Source organism: Heteronotia binoei, chromosome 1 (genome assembly GCF_032191835.1).
Source record: "Heteronotia binoei isolate CCM8104 ecotype False Entrance Well chromosome 1, APGP_CSIRO_Hbin_v1, whole genome shotgun sequence".
In the NCBI taxonomy this organism is placed as follows: Eukaryota; Metazoa; Chordata; class Lepidosauria; order Squamata; family Gekkonidae; genus Heteronotia; species Heteronotia binoei.
Genome location: NC_083223.1, coordinates 3,980,679 through 4,003,036, shown reverse-complemented (window position 1 = coordinate 4,003,036; position 22,358 = coordinate 3,980,679). Strand labels below are relative to the sequence as shown.

General features: G+C 46.8%; 1 protein-coding gene and 1 non-coding gene across 5 annotated transcripts; both read left to right on the top strand.

Annotated features, from left to right (window-relative positions):
- The first annotated feature begins 4,039 nt into the window (after positions 1-4,039).
- TRNAA-GGC (transfer RNA alanine (anticodon GGC)) lies at positions 4,040-4,106 on the top strand. The gene has a single exon. It is a non-coding gene; the product is annotated as a tRNA-Ala (tRNA).
- Positions 4,107-16,568: 12,462 nt separating this feature from the next.
- PAQR8 (progestin and adipoQ receptor family member 8) lies at positions 16,569-21,901 on the top strand. Of its 4 annotated transcripts, none has more exons than XM_060257530.1 (2): positions 16,569-16,685; positions 20,686-21,901. In XM_060257530.1, the coding sequence occupies exon 2, from the start codon at positions 20,715-20,717 to the stop codon at positions 21,774-21,776; it is 1,062 nt and encodes a 353-aa protein (XP_060113513.1). In that variant the 5' UTR covers positions 16,569-16,685; positions 20,686-20,714; the 3' UTR covers positions 21,777-21,901. The 4 variants fall into 4 exon arrangements, with proteins under 4 accessions (XP_060113513.1, XP_060113505.1, XP_060113496.1 ...); XM_060257522.1 differs by lacking the exon at positions 16,569-16,685 and adding an exon at positions 17,599-17,717; XM_060257513.1 differs by lacking the exon at positions 16,569-16,685 and adding an exon at positions 17,703-17,814.
- Positions 21,902-22,358: the final 457 nt, after the last annotated feature.

Sequence of the window (22,358 nt, the reverse complement as noted above, 5' to 3'; positions counted from 1 at the left end):
CCCAACTCCATTTTCTCCATTACTGCAAACATAAAGTCCCAATTTAAATTATCAAATGCTTTCTCTGCATTCACAAAGAATAATGCTACTTCCTTTTCTGGATGTCTTTCATCATAATCTACAATATTTACAACAGTTCTAATATTGTCTCTTATTTGCCTTTTGGGGAGAAACCCCGCTTGATCCTCCTTTATAAAATTTGGCAGATGTTGTTTAGGCCGTTCTGCTAATATTCTTGTATATATTTTATAATCATTATTTAATAGTGAGATTGGTCTGTAATTTTTTACATTCGTGACATCTCTGTCTTCTTTTGGAATCAACGTAATAACAGCTTCCTTCCATGTATTTGGTATTTTCCCTTTTATTCTTATCATGTTCATCAATTTCTGAAGTTTCGGTATTAACTCCTCTTTGAAGGTTTTAAAAAATTTAGCTGTATATCCATCTGGCCCAGGTGCCTTTCCAATTTTCATTGCATTAATCGCTGCTTAAATTTCTATTTTTTCAATTGGATCATTCAAAACTTTCCCCATATTTTCTGTTAAGGGTGCTATTTTAATGTTTCGTAAATACTCTTCCATCTTTTCTTTCTTTATTTTAACACCCTTAAATAATTTGACATAATACTTAAAAAATTCTTTTTTTATTCCTTCTTGATCTACCACCTCTCTTCCATCAACCACAATTTTATTAATAAGTTTGCTTTCTCTCTTTTTCTTCAGTTGCCAGGCCAAATATTTTCCAGGTTTATTTGCTCCCTCGAAAGATTTCTGCTGCAATCTTTTCAGATTCCATTCCAGTTCTTTATTTAACAAATGTCTTGTTTGTGTTTGTAATATTGTAGTCGCCCTCATAATTTTGTTTTTCCCTGGCCTTTTTCTCAGTTCCCCTTCTTTTTTCTTTATTTCATTTTGAATGTTTTTCTTTTGCCCTCTTAGCTTTATTATTCAAAGTAATCAATATTCCTCTCATTACTGTTTTATAAGCATCCCAGACCGTCTGAAATTCTATATCTTCTTTATCGTTTATTTGGAAGAAGGCTTCAGTTTCATTTTCTAGAGATGTCACTATTTCTTTACTCTGTAGTAAATCTTCATTTAATCTCCATCTTCTCGACTTTTTAGACAATTTTGTAATTCACATTATTGGGTTATGATCAGTCCCTATTTTAGGTAAAATCTCTGTTTTCTTTGCTAAAAGGCCTAAATCCTTAGTGCCCCACAACATGTCCCGCACTTCAGGGTTAAATTTTAAATTTGGCAATTTTCCTTCCTTATTATTTATTTTTCCCCCAGACCTATCCAGTGTATTCTTAATTGTTCCATTAAAATCCCCCATTATCAAAACTTGATCATATGTCACTTCATCAAATGGTTGTATAATGTCTTTTAAAAAAGCATCCTTTGCTCCATTTGGTGCATACAGTCCCAATAACGGGGGGGGTGGGGGGTGGTGGCATTTAATATTATTTCTACCGCTGCAAATCTTCCATTTTTATCTTTAAACACTAATTTCGGGTCCAGTTCTTGTTTAATATAAAAGATCACTCCCCTTTTCTTCTGTTCAGCCAATGAATGAAATTCTAGTCCCAATTGTTTATTCCATAAAAATTTGTAATCCTTTTGTTTAATATGTACTTCTTGTAGACAAACTATATTACAATTTTGCTTTTTAATCCAATGAAATGTTGCCTTTCTTTTTTGTGGTGAATTTAGTCCATTTACATTCCAAGATAATAATTTGCAATCCATCATGGTGCAAATTCTTTGTGTTCTTCAAAAAATCTATGCAGTTCCTGTGTATTTGTAATTGTAATCTTTCTTCCTTGAAGTTCAAAGCTCAAACCTTCAGGTATTATCCATCTATACCTCATTTCATTGTCCCGTAATTTTTCTGTCAATTTCTTATACGCTCTTCTGTCATTTATCACCTGTCTTGGCAACTCCTTCATAATTCTTACTCTGCTGCCTCCCACTATCAATGTCTTTTCAAAATTTTTATTCATAATTTTCCCCACCATTTCTTTTGTCATATATCTTATAACCACATCTCTTGGTAGATTATTTTTTTTAAGCATAAAGTGAATATACATATAGTCATACATGTTTCTAGTCCCTTCAGGATCTTCCTCCAGAAATTCTGCAATTATTTTTATTATATATTCTTTCAAGTCAGTTTCTTCATCCTCAGGTACTCCTCTCATACGTATCTAAGTCTCCATCAATTTGCAGTCATGAATTGCCACTTTATCTTGTATTTTTAACTAGGTGGAATCATGTAGTTTCACTCTCCCTTCCACCTCTTGCATTTTTTTTATGTTACCACAGTCTCATTTCTGAGATCCTTTATATCTTTTTTTAGCTATTCAATATCTTTTCTAATTTCTTTTTTAGAAGCAGTTATCATCTCCTTCGTCCCTTTCCTTATCCTGACTTCCATTGCATCCAGTTGGTCCTGCATTTTCTCCAGTGAAGCAGTCCTTGCACGGGTTTGCTTGTGATCTGACATGTAAAAACACCGAAAAATTTGACCTCACCAAATTAAATTTCAGATATCAGGTTTAAAAGAGTGAAGCTTTCTTTCTTCAGTAAGCCTAATTTCACCGTCCTCAGAGCCTCCTGGGCTCAGATATTATTTTTTAAAGTTTTTATTTTCTCCAAAATGGCGGTCGCGACATTCTGCTGCTGTGCATATCTTGGACTAATCTCTGACTGAGAAAAGTAGGCAGTAGGCATTAGATTGCCTTCCACTACCCCGAACAGAAGTTCCAGCCTGCTCCCCTTCTGAGAAGTTCAGCTCGGCATTTTCCAACCCCGGAAGTCCTAAGACCAGGGGTGGAATTCTAGCAGGAGCTCCTTTGCATATTAGGTCACCCCCCGATGTAGCCAATCCTCCAAGAGCTTACAAAAGAGAGCCTTGTAAGCTCTTGGAGGATTGGCTACATCAGGGGTGTGTGGCCTAATATGCAAAGGAGCTCCTGCTAGAATCCCACCCCTAGAGGGAACACTGCTTGGGAGGTCCTCTGGTTTTACAGCTCATCTCCAGACTGCACAGATCAGTTCTCCTGGAGATGATAGACTTTCTGGTATTGTACCCCATTGAGGTTTCCGTCCTCCTCATCCTCCATTCCCAAATCTCCAGAAGTTTCTGAACCTGGCTCTAGCAACCCTACTCAGAGTATAAAGCCTGATAAGTACTAGAGTAAGAAAAAACGAGGAGCCATTTTGGTGTAGTGTGGACTCTTATCTGGAAGAACGGGGTTTGATTCCCCACTCCTCCACTTGCAGCTGCCGGAATGGCCTTGGGTCAGCCATAGCTCTCACAGGAGTTGCCCTTGAAAGGGCAGCTGCTGTAAGAGCTCTCTCAGCCCCACCCACCTCACAGGGTTCTGTTGTGGGGGAGGAAGATAAAGGAGATTGTGAGTTGCTTTGAGACTCTGAGTGGAGGGTGGAATATAAATCCAATGTCATCGTCGTTTTCTTCTTCCTTCTTCTTCTTTGTGTGCGTGTTTGTGTTTCTATGGGAGTGAGAAAACAAACTCCATTGGCTGTGTGTTACGAATGAATTGCCTCCTGGATTTCTGAAGCATTCTAAAAATGTGTCTTTGGGAAAGGCACAGAGAACCCAGTTTCCCTCAGCGGGTGTTCTAGAGAGAGCCTGCCTGTAGTCTCACGCAATTGTTCTACATCTTCCAGAACTCTGGGTGTCTCTGTGGTGGGCCAGATGTGCTGTGCATATTTCCTGGCAACAGACAATACAAGGACGCTGTCAAGAGACAGGGCTGATCCGTGTAGCTGAGGGGAGTGTGAGCCAGGCGTTCTTTGCAGACGGCAACACAGACAGACAAAATTACTCAACTTTCTCTGTCCCTTTTTTCCAAGATTGGAATCGCTTTATCAGTTCGCTGTAACTCACCCTGAGCCTACTTGTGGGGGAAGGCGAGATAGACACCCTAATCAATCAATATTGATGATCACATAAAAAGGAAAAAATGTGCTACGAAATACTGGGATGACTGCCACTGTTGGGGAGGGACGGTGGCTCAGTGGTAGAGCATCTGCTTGGCAAGCAGAAGGTCCCAGGTTCAATCCCTGGCATCTCCAACTCAAAAGGGTCCAGGCAAGTAGATGTGAAAAAACTTCAGCTTGAGACCCTGGAGAGCCACTGCCAGTCTGAGTAGACAATACTGAGATAGACAATACTGAGTAGACAATACTGACTTTGATGGACCAAGGGTCTGATCACATAAAAAAAGAAAAAAAATGTGCCACATGCATAAAAATGTGCCACGAAATACTGGGATGACTGCCACTGTTGGGGAGGGACAGTGGCTCAGTGGTAGAGCATCTGCTTGGTAAGCAGAAGGTCCCAGGTTCAATCCCCGGCATCTCCAACTCAAAAGGGTCCACCAAGTAGACGTGAAAAAACCTCAGCTTGAGACCCTGGATTGCCGCTGCCAGTCTGAGTAGACAATACTGACTTCGATGGACTGAGGGTCTGATTCAGTAGAAGGCAGCTTCATAGGTTCACTCAGAAAACTTTTAAAGGTAAAAACGAAGCACGAAAATGAAATTCTGCACTCTATTGGGACCTGTGAGCTCTCCTAGTTAGGGTTGCCAGATCGATGTTGGAAAATACCTGGGGGTGGAGCCAGGAGAGGGTGGGTTTGGAGAGGGGAGGGGCCTCAGCATGGTACAATGCCACAGAATCCACCCTTCAAAGCCACCATTTTCTCCAGGGGAGCTGATCTCTGCCAGCTGGAGATCAGTTGTAAATGTGGGAGATCTTCCAGGCCCCACCTGAAAGCTAAGCAACCAAAGTGAAACACAGATAAGGGTGGCAGAGATACAAAGCAACGCTCCCGCGCACCAATTAGTCTCAATTGTGCTCCTGAAAGCTAACACAAATAAAGTTACTCTAACACAAAACTATAACTGGCCTTATGAAAATATATTTATAGCAAACGAAACCTCTGCAGGAGAAGAGCCGAACGCCTAATGATGTATATACATATTTTTTAAAAAGTCCACAGAGGCTATTTCCTTTTTTCTTAAGTCAATTTCAGAGAATGTGCAGGTTCGGTCTCCTGTGAAGCAAATAGAACGAAGGACCACCTTAAGAACGCCAAGGGGAACGGGCGAACATCGGCTGGTCAGTGTGGATTCTTAGACGCGCAGAAAATCTCTACTTTTACTGCATAACAGCTAAACGAGGTATCCGGAAATTCAGAACCATTTTCGCCTTCCAGGCTTTCTATAAGCTCCAATCATGACAAGGCACTTTTCACTAAGATCCATAGCTTCGTTTTTTTACAGTTCCGGATAGGTTACTAACTTAGTTACAGAAAGCTACAGACCCTGTAAATTAGGTACCCCCTTGACTTAAGGAAAAGCAGAACTCAGATTCAGTGGGAGCTCACAGGAGCACAGCTCCTGAACCTTTCTGAGAGTTCCACCTCCTTGTCCATTGAATAGGAGGTGCAGCTGCATAAGAAGAAGATATTGGATTTATATATCCCACCCTCCACTCTGAATCTCAGAGTCTCAGAGCGGCTCACGATCTCCTTTACCTTCCTCCCCCACAACAGACACCCTGTGAGGTGGGTGGGGCTGAGAGGGCTCTCACAGCAGCTGTCCTTTCAACTCCTATGAGAGCTATGGCTGACCCAAGGCCATTCCAGCAGGTGCAAGTGGAGGAGTGGGGAGTCAAGAAGAAGAAGATGAAGATATTGGATTTATATCCCGCCCTCCACTCCAAAGAGTCTCAGAGCGGCTCACAATCTCCTTTACCTTCCTCCCCCACAACAGACACCCTGTGAGGTGGGTGGGGCTGGAGAGGGCTCTCACAGCAGCTGCCCTTTCAAGGACAACCTCTGCCAGAGCTATGGCTGACCCAAGGCCATGCCAGCAGGTGCAAGTGGAGGAGTGGGGAATCAAACCTGGTTCTCCCAGAGAAGAGTCCGCGCACTTAACCACTACACCAAACTGGCTGAGCTCCACCACCTATTTTTCTACCAAATGACCCCCGAGGAAAAGGAAATTGCCTCTGTGGACTTTTTATATATATAAGGCGTTTGGCTCTTTTCCTGCTGATCAAGTCACTAGGATTTCCAGTGGCAGAGGAGAAGTTTCAGAACCCCGCAAAGCTCCGTTGCCTTTTCCCTGGCTCCCGGAAGCCAGATAGACGATGCAAAATACACGAACGTGTGCAGATCAGCCGACGTCATTTGTGCAAATATCAGGATTCCGTTTTTCTTTGGGGTGTCGAAGTTGACCTTTTTAAAACCAAAGCGCAGTGTTGATTCAGAACGAGAGCAGCTGGGGAAGAGATTGCAATGAACTTCCACAGTCCTCTGTGGCCTGCGAGCCTAAGCGTTCTTTACTGGCACACCAACCAGTTCCCTGACTGTTACCCTCCCCCACCCTGCACACACTGCTTCTACTAGGGTTGCCAATCCCCAGGTGGGGGCAGGGGATTCCCCAGTTTGGAGGCCGTCTTCCCACTTTAGAAAGCAGTGTGGGGGGGAAATGTCTGCTGGGCACTCCATTATTCCCCATGGAGATGATTCCTGTAGGGGATAATGGAGAACTGATCTGCAGGTGTCTGGGGGGGGGCTGTTTTTCTGAGATAGAAGCACCAAATTTCAGCATAGCATCCAGTGCCTCTCCCCAAAATACCCTCCCCAGGTTCAAAAGGATTGGACCAGGGGGTCCAATTCTATGAGCCCCCAAAGAAGGTGCCCCTATCCTTCATTATTTCCAATAGAGGGAAGGCATTTAAAGGGTGTGTGGTCCCTTTCAATGGCCGTTTTCGCACTCACGTTTTACTGGCGCCACGACCCTCCTGACGCCGGCGAATCTGCATGGATTTCGCACCAGAAGCGCCGGCGCTCCCAGAAGCGCTGGCTGCTTCCGTCGCTAAGCCAGCGCAAACGGAAATCGCAAAGATGCAGGAAAACGTTTGCGCTGGCTTAGCGACGGAAGTAGCCGGCGCTTCTGGTGCGAAATCCATGCAGATTCGCCGGCGTCAGGATGGTCGTGGCGCCAGTAAAACGTGAGTGCGAAAACACCCAATGTGATGCCCAGAACTCCCTTTGGAGTTCAATCATGCTTGTCATAACCTTGCTCCAGGCTCCACCCCCAAAGTCCCCAGATATTTATTGAATTGGACCTACCAACCCTAGCTTCCACATAAGTGTTCCGCAAAGGCTGTTTGTTACTTGGGAGTAGCCCAAGAAACTTAGAGCGCTGTCCTAAACAGAGTTCCCACTGAAGTGGGTTTGTTGTTGTTCAGTCGCACAGTCAAGTCCGATTCTTTGCAACCCCATGGACCAAGTCACGCCAGGCCCTCCTGTCTTCTACCATCCTCCGAAGTCTGCTCAAATTCATGTTAGTTACATCAGTAACACTGTCCAGCCATCTCCTCTTTTGCCGTCCCCTCCTTTTGTCTTCTGTCTTTCCCAGCATCAGGGTCTTCTCCAGGGAGTGCTCCCTTCTCATTGGGTGGCCAAAGTATTTGAGCTTCAGCATCTGACCTTCCAGGGAACAGTCTGGGTTGATTTCCCTTAGAACTGACTGATTTGATCTTCTTGCAGTCCAAGGGTCTCTCAAGTGGGTTTCGAAGGGGTATAAAGTGTGTTCAGGATTGCAGCGTCAGCCCTCTCGGGGTAGAGACTGAAGGCTGAAAAACAGATGCATCATCAAATGAATCCGACTCTGTCCGCATATGACGCCCATGCAGAGAGGAAAGAATAGAAGCTTTGTGGATGCGAAACCAGGGTATGACCTTGGATTTTTGCTTCTGTAATGTTAATTGCTGCCTGCTTTGTTATCCTCATCGGCACAATTGTTGAATACTGGCCAGGGTTTCCTGTTTGCTAACGTCATGGAATCTGCTGAAGAGAAGAACGTTGGGAGCTTGTTGATTTTTCTGTGGTTTCCCAAGTGGGTTCCTTATCGGTTTTGATATCAAGATATTGCCTAAGAAGTGCTGGCACAGGTTTAACCTCTCTGAACATGAATATTTTCTACCACAGAAGTGGTTCTTGAAATTCCTTCAACCGAGTTAGATTAAGGTAAACCTGGGCCAGTTTTTGTGGTGGTGGTGGGTCTTTCTTTCTTTCTTTCTTTCTTTCTTTCTTTCTTTCTTTCTTTCTTTCTTTCTTTCTTTCTTTCTTTCTTTCTTTCTTTCTTTCTTTCTTTCTTTCTTTCTTTCTTTCTTTCTTTCTTTCTTTCTTCCTTCCTTCCTTCCTTCCTTCCTTCCTTTCTTTCTTTCTTTCTTTCTTTCTTTCTTTCTTTCTTTCTTTCTTTCTTTCTTTCTTTCTTTCTTCCTTCCTTCCTTTCTTTCTCTTTCTCTCTATTTTCCTTCCTTCCTCCCTCCTTCCCATAAGCAGATGTTTCAGGGGGCAATCTTGCATGGTTTGTGCGGCAACTGCATGTTCACAGCGTTGACAGAGTAAAATTTCTTGGGGATTCTATTCTGGAGTGTAGGTAGCTGGGAATTCACCTTGCTTCAGTGGTAAACATGATGTGGAATTCTGGGCGCTTCATTTGTCTTACATTAAGAGCCAAAACTAGAATCTTGCTCGTTGAGCGCTGATTTATTTCTTAGATTATTAAGCCAAGATCCGGGGCTTGGCCTTCCAAAAAAAGTGTTTCTCTGAGCAAATGCACATGTATTTTCTCATCCATTTGCATCTTTTCTTTTCTTTTTTGCATAACGTGTGCTGTCTGTTTCCGAAGCTTGGTAGTATGGATTCTGGAAAGGGGGTCTATGACAGAACCGGCCCGATTCTGCCTTCAGACCTGGTCCTGTCAACTCCCTTTTGAGTTGTCAACTCCTGAAGAGAGCTTATCTCAAATCAAACTCAACTGTCTGCTTCCCCTGACAACTTTTAACTGCCCGTTTCCCTCCAAAAACCTCTAATATAAAACCCAGTTCCCACCCAGGAACTGGTTTTCCCTCCTGCAGCCTTCTGGGAGACCAGCCTGAAAGACCTCCTGCCTCTCTAGGAGGCCACCTCAGAAGTGCTGCTTCCAGACAGGAGGGGAGGAGAAAGGAGGAATAGACTTGGCCAAAGCCTTGCCTAGAGTTTTATTAGGGTTGCCAAGTCCAATTCAAGAAATATCTGGGGACTTTGGGGGTGGAGCCAGGAGACATTAGGGGTGGAGCCAAGATCAAGGCTGTGACAAGCATAATTGAACTCCAAAGGGAGTTCTGGCCATCACATTTAAAGGGACGGCACACCTTTAATTCCTTCCTTCCATAGGAAATAATGAAGGATAGGGGCACCTTCTTTTGGGGCTCATAGAATTGGACCCCCTGGGCCAATCTTTTGATACTTGGGGGTTATTTGGGGAGAGCACTAGATGTTATTTGGTGCCTCTACCCTAAAACACAGCCCCCCCCCCCCCAGAGCCCCAGATACCCGCAGATCAATTCTCCATGATTTTCTATGGGAATAAATCTCCCTAGGAATAACAGAGTTCCCAGCAGACATTTCCCTCCCCTCCCCCCCACTTTCTGACGACCCTGAAGTGGGGGAGGGCCTCCAAACCGGGGGATCCCTGCCCCCACCTGCAGATTGGCAATCCTAAGTTTTATAGACTCCTCTAGCAACTCCCAGACAAGCACGGGCCTAAAATGGTGTTTCTCCACAGGGTCTGATAAATAAGTGCAGAGCAGTGTGCCCTCTAAGCTGAGCTAGTGTGAGCTAGCTCACAATTTTTTAGTCTCCAGCTCACACATTTTTTGTCTCAGCTCAGGAAAAATGGCCCCAGAGCAATCTTAATTTATGCAGTAGCTCACAACTTGAATGCCAGTGGCTCACAAAGTAGAATTTTGCTCACAAGACTCCGCAGCTTAGAGGGAACATTGGTGCAGAGGTAGGTGAGGCTAGGGATGCCATCCTCCAGGTGGGACCTGGGATCTCTGGAATTACAGCTCATCTCCAGACTACAGAGATCAGTTCTCTTCAGGAACTGGAAAACTGGAAGCTTTGGAGGGCAGACTCTGCGGCCTTGTACCCCACTGAGGTCCTGTCCTCCACAGGCTCCATCCCCAAATCTCCAGGAGTTTCCCAACCTGGATCCGGCAACTTTATCTCCCTCAGATCTGGCAATCCTAAGGTACCTTGTCACTGAAAGCAAGGTATTTCTTTATTCGTTATTTGTTTAAAACATGCACATGAAAGCTAATACCTAGAATGGGGTGGCCAAACTTGCTTAATGTAAGAGCCACATAGAATAAATGCCAGATGTTTGAGAGCTGCAGGAGGGAGGGAGGGAGGGAGGGATGGATGGATGGATGGATGGATGGATGGATAGATGGATGGATAGATGATAGATAGAGAGAGAGAGAGAGAGAGAGAGAGAGAGAGAGATAGATAGATAGATAGATAGATAGATAGATAGATAGATAGATAGATAGATAGATAGATAGAAGAAGAAGATATTGGATTTATATCCCGCCCTCCACTCCGAAGAGTCTCAGAGCAGCTCACAATCTCCTTTACCTTCCTCCCCCACAACAGACACCCTATGAGGTGGGTGGGGCTGGAGAGGGCTCTCACAGCAGCTGTCCTTTCAAGGACAACCTCTGCAAGAGCTATGGCTGACCCAAGGCCATGCTAGCAGGTGTAAGTGGAGGAGTGGGGAATCAAACCCGGTTCTCCCAGATAAGATTCTGCACACTTAACCACTACACCAAACTGGCGATAGATAGATAGATAGATAGATAGATAGATAGATAGATAGATAGATAGATAGATAGATAGATAGATAGACAGACAGACAGACAGACAGACAGACAGACAGACAGACAGACATGGAGGTGGAAAGAAAGCAACTTTAAAATGTATTCTCCAGCTGCCAGCTGGCTTGGCTTGGAGAAGTGGTTTAAAGAGAGAACTGCCTTCTCCAAGCCAGCTGATGTGGGTGGTGGGGGCTTTGAGAGCCGCACAATACGTGTGAAAGAACCACATGCGGCTCCCGAGGTACAGTTTGGCCTCCCCTGACCTAGAATAAAACTTTGTTGGTCTTAAAGGTTCCACTGGACTCCAACTTGAAACAGTTAGCAGAAAAGTTAGATTAATTGCTCCTTAATAGACGTTCAGAGTTGAGATTGGCCTTCTTATCTTGCTCTTATCAGATGTATGATCTCACGTGCCCCTGCTGAACGGCTGATTTGCGCTTGGGTTACTTATCTCTTTTTTAGTCGCGAGCCAATCCCTTATCTAGATAATAGCACATGATTGTGACAGAACAGATTTGGAGAAAGATAAGACTGATGTTTTTCTATAAATACGCCCTCTGGTGACAAGCAAATCAGATTTCTCTGGATGGACGTCTGAGAGGAAAACCAGGTGAGATTTCTCGGTGGGTAACCTGGGCTTTTTGATAATCCCTAAAAGCAGAGGGCTAAACAAATGATTTGCTTTTAGAACTATGACTTGCTGCACTATAATTAAACAACTACAGGTGTTCTGTCTGATTTACTGGCTACGTTTCAAAGACCCATATTCACCCCCTTGACTCTTTTGTATTCAAAATTAAAGGTAGTTAATCCTCTTCCATGGATATGGGGTTGTCAGGTTGGTAGGGGATGGGGGGGGTGGGCATACCTGGACCAGGTTTCAGCTGACATTACAGCGACATGCTCACATAACTTCCGATGTGACCCAGAAGAGACATAGGGATGTCGGTGCGATGACACTCCATTTTTCAGGCCAAAACTCTATGGTAGAATTAGCTTCTACCATAGAGGTTTTGCCCCAAAACCAGAGCGTTACCCTGACTTCCCTACATCACATCCGGGTCATGTTGAAGTCACGTAGGCACTCTGCTAAAATGTCAGCTGAGCCTCACTCCTTTCCAGGGTATATCCCCCACTGCTGGCTAGGGGATCGGCAGCAGGGGGAGGGGCCTAGCATGGGGGGACCCCCATCTTCACCAGGGGGTCTGACAACCCCAGTGGCTAAACATTTTAGCAGATGCGGTAGGGAATCTCTCATTATTCTGAGTATTGGGAGAGCCCTGGAAAACAGTATCGGTAAATGCCGTCACAAAGCAAGACATGAGTAAGTTTGTTCGATTTTGCTATACGCCCAGCACAACACTTTACTAAACCTTTGCCAAGTCTTTGTCACAAATGACCTGTTGCCCTATGAACCTATGAGTAGAGTCTGGCAGAACCTTAACGTAAGAGAGTTGGGGAAACCACATGAACCTGGAGAAAATGCGGCTTGCGTGTCTCTTCCTTTACTCTGTTCATGGGTCCTCTATATCTCAGGGTTTCCCTAACCTTTTTTCAGCCTGTGGGAGAATTTGGAATTCTGACACAGGGGGTGGGCACTGCCACAAAATGGCCGCCAGAAGTGGTGGAGCCTGCCACAAAATGGCTCCGCAGGAGATGGACCACATAAATGGAGGATGTGCATGGAAGAAGAGAGGTGATACTTAGGGTTTGTAGAATCTTTCGGGCTCAAGTGCCGTGTTCTACTGGAGAAAGTTTTCCTTCCAGACGTTTCGTTCTCAGCTGGAAGAAAAACTTTCCCCAGTAGAACACGGCACTTGAGCCCGAAAGGTTCTACAAACCCTAATGATGTTACCAGCCCTGAAATCTTTGATAGAGGTGATACTGTCTGTCTGTCTGTCTATCTATCCCCTGCTGTGGTCCCTCTCCTCCATAAACCTCCTTCCTTCCTTCCTTTCTCCCTTCCCACTCCTTCCTTCCTCCGCCCCTCCCTCCCTTCTCTCAAACATCTAACGTTCCTGTCTTGTGTCTCTCAAACATCTGACATTCTACATGGCTCTTACATTAAGCAACTTTGACCACCACTGCATTATACCCTGATGTGGTCCCTTTCCTCCACAAACCCCGCCCCCTCTGGGCTCCACCACCCAAATCTTCAGTTATTCCCCAACTCAGAGCTGGCAACGCTCGATTCCGGCCCCGCCTCGTGCCCGTCCCGTGCTCCATCCTTTTGTTGATCCTGCCCGGCAGGAGGAAAGGAGGAAACAAGTTGCAGAAAACGCATAAGAGAAAGGATCCGATAGGCACCGTTAGCATTTGTTCGCCTCGTATGAATTTATTTATTTATTCGATTTATATCCCGCCCTCCCCACCGAGGCGGGCTCAGGGCGGCTGAGAATAAAAGGGTCTCCCGATTTTGGAGACGTGGCAGCCAGCGCTCTGAGCTGTGGAGCCTTGTGAGCAAAAATTCTACTTCATAAGCAGAGCCCACCCTGCCATTGCCTAGGGCATTGGCTTTCTGGGGGTGCCAGGTTGGAGGCCCCCCATGAGGCTTGGTGACATTATCAGTGCGGAGTGTGTGTGTGTGTGCGCGCCAGAAATTAGGCTTGCCTAGGGTGCCAGACAGTATAGGGCTCAGTAGTTCGTGAGCTACTGACCAGGGCTCATTTTGTTCCAGGAATTCCTTTGCATATTAGGCCACACACCCCTGATGTAGCCAATCCTCCAAGAGCTCACAGGGCTTTTAGTACAGGGCCTCCTGTAAGCTCTTGGAGGATTGGCTCCATCAGGAGGGTGTGGCCTAATATGCAAAGGAGCTCCTGCTACAAAACGACCCCTGGCTATTGACCGTTAGAGCGATTCCTCAGTGGAAAAGGCTTCGTCCTCGGGAGGTGGATGGGCTCTCCTTCCTTGGAGGTTTCTAAACAGAGGCTAGATGGCCATCTGACAGCAATGAAGATCCTGTGAATTTAGCGGGAGGTGTTTGTGAGTTTCCTGCATTGTGCAGGGGGTTGGACTGGATGACCTTGGAGGTCCATTCCAACTCAGGAGGTGGTGGGCTCTCCTTCTATGGAGGTTTCTAAACACAGGCTGGAGGGCCATCTGACAGCAATGAGGATCCTGTGAATTTAGGGGGAGGTATTTGTGAGTTTAGAGCGGTTCCTCAGTGGAACAGGCTTCCTCCTCAGGAGGTGGTGGGCTCTCCTTCCTTGGAGGTTTTTCAACAGAGGCTAGATGGCCATCTGACAGCAATGAAGATCCTGTGAATTTAGGGGGGGGGGGGGTATTTGTGAGTTTCCTGCATTGTGCAGGGGGTTGGACTGGATGACCCTGGAGGTCCCTTCCAACTCAGGAGGTGGTGGGCTCTCCTTCCTTGGAGGTTTCTAAAGAGAGGCTAGATGGCCATCTGACAGCAATGAGGATCCTGTGAATTTAGGGGGAGGTGTTTGTGAGTTTAGAGTTGTTCCTCAGTGGAACAGGCTTCCTCCTCGGGAGGTGGTGGGCCCTCCTTCCTTGGAGGTTTCTAAACAGAGGCTAGATGGCCATCTGACAGCAATGAGGATCCTGTGAATTTAGGGGGAGGTATTTGTGAGTTTAGAGCAGTTCCTCAGTGGAACAGGCTTCCTCCTTGGGAGGTGGTGGGCTCTCCTTCCTTGGAGATTTTTCAACAGAGGCTAGATGGCCATCTGACAGCAATGAAGATCCTGTGAATTTAGGGGGGAAGTGTTTCTGAGTTTCCTGCATTGTGCAGGGGATTCACGAAGCCAAGCCGAGAGAGAGAGCAGGGGGTTGGGCTAGATGACCGTGGAGGTCCCTTCTGACTCTATGATTCTATGATACTGCCATTAAAGTTGTGAGCTACTGCATCAATTTGTTTGCTCTGGGGCTGTTATTTTCCCTGAGCTAAGACAAAAAGGGGTGAGCCGGAGGCTAAGAAACCTGTGAGCTACTCCCACTAACTCAGCTTAGAGGGAACACTGTTGACAACTCACCCCAAAGCAAGTCCTCCAGTTTTAAGGAGTGCGTTTTGAAGATCCCAGCATCAGCGTTGGGCAAGTTGAACCATCTGCCTGTTTGTAGAAAGAAAGCAGCATTTCTGAGCGAGAAAACAAAGACATAGAACTGCAAGAAAAGAAAAGAAAAGAGAAGAGAAGAGAAGAAAAGAAAAGAAAAGAAGGGATCATGAGGTCAGGCCTGAGGGAACTGTTTTGTCACAGAGACAACAGATGCGGGATTAAATAGAGAGTGTCAGGAGAATAGAAATCTAATCTGAGGCCCTCAGTGAGAGAAATTTGAGCTCTTGCGGTTCTCTCGGACACCTTTTTAATGGTGACTGGAGTGGTAGCGGGTGAGGTAGGAGGCTCTTGCTCTTCACCAGCTTCTAAAACATCAGAAATAATAATGAAAATAAAAATAATAGAACCATAGAATTCTATTACCTCCAGGGTCATCTAGTCCAACCCCCTGCACAATGCAGGGAACCCACAAATACCTCCCCCTAAATTCACAGGATCCTCATTGCTGTCAGATGGCCACCTAGCCTCTGTTTAAAAACCTCCAAGGAAGGAGAGCCCCCCACCTCCTGAGGAGGAAGCCTGTTCCACTGAGGAACCGCTCTAAACTCACAAATACCTCCCCCTAAATTCACAGGATCCTCACTGCTGTCAGATGGCCATCCAGCCTCTGCTTAAAAACCTCCAAGGAAGGAGAGCCCACCACCTCCTGAGTTGGAATGGACCTCCAGGGTCATCCAGTCCAACCCCCTGCACAATGCAGGAAACTCACAAACACCTCCCCCTACATTCACAGGATCTTTGTTGCTGTCAGATGGCCATCTAGCCTCTGTTGAAAAACCTCCAAGGAAGGAGAGCCCACCACCTCCCGAGGAGGAAGCCTGTTCCACCGAGGAATCGCTCTAAACTCACAAACACCTCCCCCTAAATTCACAGGGTCCTCATTGCTGTCAGATGGCCATCCAGCCTCTGTTTAGAAACCTCCAAGGAAGGAGAGCCCACCACCTCCCGAGGAGGAAGCCTGTTCCACTGAGGAACCGCTCTAAACTCACAAATACCTCCCCCTAAATTCACAGGATCCTCACTGCTGTCAGATGGCCATCCAGCCTCTGCTTAAAAACCTCCAAGGAAGGAGAGCCCACCACCTCCTGAGTTGGAATGGACCTCCAGGGTCATCCAGTCCAACCCCCTGCACAATGCAGGAAACTCACAAACACCTCCCCCTAAATTCACAGGGTCCTCATTGCTGTCAGATGGCCATCTAGCCTCTGTTGAAAAACCTCCAAGGAAGGAGAGCCCACCACCTCCCGAGGAGGAAGCCTGTTCCACCGAGGAATCGCTCTAAACTCACAAACACCTCCCCCTAAATTCACAGGATCCTCATTGCTCTCAGATGGCCATCCAGCCTCTGTTTAGAAACCTCCAAGGAAGGAGAGCCCACCACCTCCCGAGGAGGAAGCCTGTTCCACTGAGGAATCGCTCTAACGGTCAGCAAGTTCTTCCTCATGTTGAGCTGGAAACTCTTCTGATTTAATTTCAACCCACTGGTTCTGGTCCTACCAGGACGTTCTGCTGGGGGAGAGTAGGAAACTTCAAAGCGTCCGGTGGGGTAGGAAAAGAAGGGGGTTGAAAAAAGGGAATTTGAAAAGTGGCTGAATCTTAAAGGTTTCCCAAGTGGGAGATTGGAGTGGAAGGTTAGCCCTAAGCAGGAGAGGGGGCATTGTTACTCAGGACCAGCAGAAAAGGGACTTTTCTTACCTTCAGAGCCTATATAAAGAGGAGGCCTGACCTGAATAGCCCAGAAAAACCTGATCGTGTCAGATCTCCGAAGCTAACAGGGCCGATTGTAGGATTCCTGGCTGTGGGGCACTTGCTTGTAGCCCGGGTTCAAAGGTGCAAGCTTCACTCATAAATCAGGTAAAAGGCTCTTTATTGATATAGAGAAGGCAAGAACAGCCATCTGCTCATGACCTGAGTTCGATGCCGGCGGAAGCTGGGTTCTCAGGTAGCCGGCTCGAGGTTGACTCAGCCTTCCATCCTTCTGAGGTCTGTAAAAGGAGTACCCAGCTTGGGGGGGGGGGAAGCGTAGATGACTGGGGAAAGCAATGGCAAACCACCCCATAAAAAGTCTGCTGTGAAAATATTGTGAAAGCAACGTCACCCCAGAGTCGGAAATGACTGGTGCTTGCACAGGGGACCTTTCCTTTCCTGACCTGAATAGCCCAGAAAAGCCTGATCGTGTCAGATCTCAGAAGCTAACCAGGGTCGATTCTAAGATTCCCATGGGTCACTTGCTTGAAGATAGAAGGTATTGAAGAAGGTATTGGATTTATATCCCGCCCTCCACTCCAAAGAGTCTCAGAGCGGCTCACAATCTCCTTTCCCTTCCTCCCCCACAACAGTCACCCTGTGAGATGGGTGGGGCTGGAGAGGGCTCTCACAGCAGCTGCCCTTTCAAGGACAACCTCTGCCAGAGCTATGGCTGACCCAAGGCCATTCCAGCAGGTGCAAGTGGAGGAGTGGGGAATCAAACCCGGTTCTCCCAGATAAGAGTCCGCACACTTAACCACTACACCAAACTGGCTCTGGTTCAGAGGTGCACACTTCACTCTCATAAATCAGGTAAAAGGCTCTTTATTGATATAGAGAAGGCAAGAACAGCTCACATGCCCATGCTAGCCGGGCTAAGAAAATTGGAGTGCCTTTGGAAGTTTCAAACAACATCAAATAAGTTAAAAAATCAAATCAATCCAGACTGGAAGGGCAGGAGGACACCTGCGATTAAAAAAAAAAAAAAAAGCAAGCTTTTTTTCTCCCCCTCCTTATCTTGGAAGCCAAGGAAAAGAGTCGACCCATTGACTCCCCTTTCCTCCTCCAGCCCAGCTGTTAATTAGGACGACTCAGCAGCTCGGGCAAACTGAAAATCGGACCGTTCCTGGCAAAACTTAGGTCAGTAACTTGCTTTAACTTATCAGCTGGCTCGAAGCTGATCTCTTCCTTACACCGACCCTGGCGAGTCCGTGGATGGGAGACCTCCAATGAATACGTGAGCCCCCCTGAGCCTGCTTCGGTGGGGAGGGCGGGATATAAATCCAATAAACCTTAATACTAGGGTTGCCAATCCCCAGGTGGGGGCAGGGGATCCCCCGGTTTGGAGACCCTCCCCTCGCTTCAGAAAGCGGGGAGAGGGGAGGGAAATGTCTGCTAGGAACTCTGTTATTCCCTATGGAGATTTATTCACATAGAAAATCATGGAGAATTGATCCGTGGGTATCTGGGGGGGGGCTGTTTTTTGGGTTAGAGGCACCATATTTTCAGTATAGCATCTAGTGCCTCTCCCCAAAATACCCCCCCAAGTTTCAAAAAGTTTGGACCAGGGGGTCCAATTCTATGAGCCCCAAAAGAAGGTGCCCCTATCCTTCATTATTTCCTATGAAAGGAAGGAATTGAAAAGGTGTGCCGTCTCTTTAAATGTGATGGCCAGAACTCCCTTGGAGTTCATTTATGCTTGTTACACCCTTGCTCCTGGCTTTGCGCCTAATTTCTCCTGGCTCCACCCCCAAAGTCCCCAGATATTTCTTGAATTGGACTTGGCAACCCTACTTAATACCAGGGCTGGGACGCAGAGGCAGGCAAAAGCAAGCCACCTCTCTGAATGTCCAAGGCTGCACTAGGGGTTGCTAGAAGTCAGCCATGACTTCCAGGCACACAGACATGCACGCACGCACGCAGACAATACTCACACACACAAAAAGAGAACTTGTATAAAGAGGGATCTGCCAAGAGACAGAGAGCTTTGGGGGAATTCCTGGAGATTTGGGGGAGGAGCCTGTGGGGGGCAGAGTCTGGGAAGGGGAGGGACTTCAGCGGGGTACAGGGCCCAAGAGTTCACTCTCTGAAGCTGCCTTTGAGAGCCAGTTTGCTGTAGTGGTTAAGTGTGTGGACTCTTAATCTGGGAGAACTGGGTTTGATTCCCCACTCCTCCACTTGCACCTGCTGGAATGGCCTTGGGTCAGCCATAGCTCTGACAGAGGTTGGTCCTTGAAAGGGCAGCTGCTGTGAGAGCCCTCTCAGCCTCACCTACCTCACAGGGTGTCTGTTGTGGGGGAGGAAGATAAAGGAGATTGTGAGCCACTCTGAGATTCAGAGTAGAGTGGCGGGATAGAAATCCAGTATCATCTTAATCTTCTTTTCTCCAGGGGAACTGATTTATAGTCAGGAAACCCCTTGCAATTAATTCCTAGAGAACTCCGGACCCTGGCAGTTAAGAGGTGGGTGGAAAAGAGAAGCAAGATAAGAAGGAATGCATTCTAAGGAGAAGAATTCACTCTTAACAAGTCACGCAAGTTTATTTCTGGTTACCATCCCTACCTGGTCACAATCACGTTTTATTTCTGGTTACCTTGCCACCTGGCCATGGGCAGCCTTTCACCTTAAAAGTATGCTGGAAGACCTGAAAACTCCAACCCCTTTTTGGTTCAGCATATTTCATTGCTAGGGAGGGCGTGGTATATAGCTTGATCAATGTTCCCTCTTAGCTGTGGAGTCTTGTGAGCAAAAATTCTACTTTGTGAGCAACTGGCATTAAACCAGTGAGCTCCTGCATGAATTAGTTTGCTCGGGGGCCATTTTTCCTCAGCGGAGACAAAAATGTGTGAGCCGGAAGCTAAAAAACCTGTTGGCTACCTCACATGAACTCAGCTTAGAGGGAACACTGAGCTTGGTCCTGTCATGTCGGAAGATAAAGCAGGGTTGATACTTGAATGGGAGACCACCAAGGAAGGCTCTGCAGAGGAAGGGCATGGCAAACCACCTCTGCTTCTCACTTGCCTTGAAAGCCCCTTGCTGTGGTGGTCATAAGTAGGCCTCTTTTGGGGCAGGAGCTCACAGGAGCGGAACTCCGGAACCTCTACATTTTGTTGTGCTCTTTCTTGCTTATACCCACCCTCCCTCAAAAAAAAATTACTTGGTTCTTGTTCAAATCCCCTGTGAGAATTTTGCTGAACTCTTTAGATTTGACAAACTTTCTAATATTTTCCCCCACGAAAAATGGGGAAATAACCAAAACATATATAGCAGACAAATGGAAATCCTCCTCATGCCACTGTGGCCACATAGGAGAAAGTAATTTAGAAAGTATGATAGGAGTAAGGTTTTATGATTCAAGAAGTGTTTGAAGGTACATGCTGAGCTGATATAATTTAGTGCACCTTCAAGTGATGTCAGGGGTGTGTGGCATATGCAAATAAGTTGTGTTAATGAGCTCCGGCACCTCTTTTTCTATGAAATGATTCCTGGTTGTAAGCCAGCTGTGACTTCACAACCCTTCTGGTGCAGTTCTGGTCGCCGCATCTCAAAAAGGATATTATAGCATTGGAGAAAGTCCAGAAAAGGGCAACTAGAATGATTAAAGGGCTGGAGCACTTTCCCTATGAAGAAAGGTTGAAACGCTTGGGACTCTTTAGCTTGGAGAAACGTCGACTGCGGGGTGACATGATAATGCATGGGATGGAGATAATGCATGGGATGGAGAAAGTAGAGAAAGAAGTACTTTTCTCCCTTTCTCACAATACAAGAACTCGTGGGCATTCGATTAAATTGCTGAGCAGACAGGTTAAAACGGATAAAAGGAAGTACTTCTTCACCCAAAGGGTGATTAACATGTGGAATTCACTGCCACAGGAGGTGGTGGTGGCTACAAGCATAGCCACCTTCAAGAAGGGGTTTAGATAAAAATATGGAGCAGAGGTCCATCAGTGGCTATTAGCCACAAAAAAAATTTGCCACTGTGTGACACAGAGTGTTGGACTGGATGGGCCATTGGCCTGATCTAACGTGGCTTCTCTTATGTTCTTATGTTCTTTACACAGAGAGAGATTCTATTGCTAACAGTTTTTGTTTTTTGTTTTACTTCAAGGATTCCTGTGACTTTGCGGTACGCTTAACATGATGACGGCCATCTTGGAACGGATTAGCACCCTGTCCCTCAGCGGGCAGCAGTTTTGCCGCCTCCCAAAGCTTCTGGAAGACGGCTTCCCCAAAATGCCCTGCACTGTCAAAGAATCGGACGTGCCCCAGCTCTTCCGGGAGCCCTACATCCAAACCGGCTACCGCCCCACGGGTCAAGAGTGGCGCTATTATTTCTTCAGCCTCTTTCAGAAACACAACGAGGTGGTCAACGTCTGGACCCACTTGCTGGCCGCCATGGCGGTGCTCTTGAGGTTTAAAGCTTTCGCCGAAGCCGAGGAGCTCTCCTTGGAGGTCCGCTCCTTACCTCTCTTCGTCTTCGTGCTCTCCTCGGTGACGTACCTCACGTGCAGCCTCTTGGCTCACCTCTTGCAGTCCAAGTCGGAGATGTCGCACTACACGTTCTACTTCGTGGACTACGTCGGGGTCAGCATCTATCAGTACGGGAGCGCTCTGGCGCATTTCTACTACAGTGCCGACCAAGCGTGGTACGACCGGTTCTGGCTCTTCTTCCTGCCGGCGGCTGCGTTCTGTGGCTGGCTCTCGTGCACCGGCTGCTGCTACGCCAAGTACCGTTACCGGCGCCCTTACCCCGTCATGAGAAAACTCTGTCAGGTGATCCCAGCGGGGCTGGCGTTTGTCTTGGACATCAGCCCGGTGGCCCACCGCGTGGTCGGGTGCCACCTCGAAGGGTGCGAGGAGGCGGCCGCCTGGTACCACACCTTCCAGATACTTTTCTTCCTCATCAGCGCGTATTTCTTCTCGTGCCCGGTTCCCGAGAAGTATTTCCCGGGTTCCTGCGATATCGTCGGCCATGCCCACCAGATTTTCCACACCTTTCTGGCCATCTGTACGCTCTCGCAACAGGAGGCCATTTTCTTGGATTACAAAAACAGGCAAGACATTTTCCTCAGGAGACACAGCGCCCTCTCCGTCGTCTTGTCCTGCGCCTCCTTCTTTGGCCTCGTGGCCTGCAGTGCCGCCACCGCGTACATCTTGCAGCGCAGGATTAAGGTGGAATTGGCCCAAAAGGAAAACTGAGGCTGGGCAGGGCTCGGTCCCAGTCGGCTTAAATCAAACCAGCAAAATCGACTTTCGTCGAAAGACTGTAATATAAGTGAATTTAACAATGCGGTTTGCCTCAGTAAATTATAACCAAGGAATTATATCAGTCTGGGACTACTTATAGCTGCCTTACACACTAAACATTTTTTTTTTTAATCTTAAACTGTCTCGCCGTTGCTGGGCAAAGGGCATTGAAGACACCTCACTGAAGATGTTGTTTTAAATTGACTTTTCTAAGTTGAGTTGTTCTAAATCACCTGGTGGATCACGGGTGAAAGAAGAAATAACCGAGGGGTAATCTGATGAGGAGGGAAGGGAAATAACTGTTTCATCACAAAAGACCGAATTCTTGCCAAGGTGGTAGATTTGTAACTAGGTTGGGGCACCTCAAACTGCAGGTGGGGATTGACACACTTCACTGCTCCATAGAAAACTGACACATTTGGGAGAAGAGTTTTTGATTTTTACCCCACCCTATCCTGCAAGCGGGCTCAGGGCGGCTTACAACATAAGAACAACATTAAAATTCATCACTTCAAAACATCATCACCACAAAAT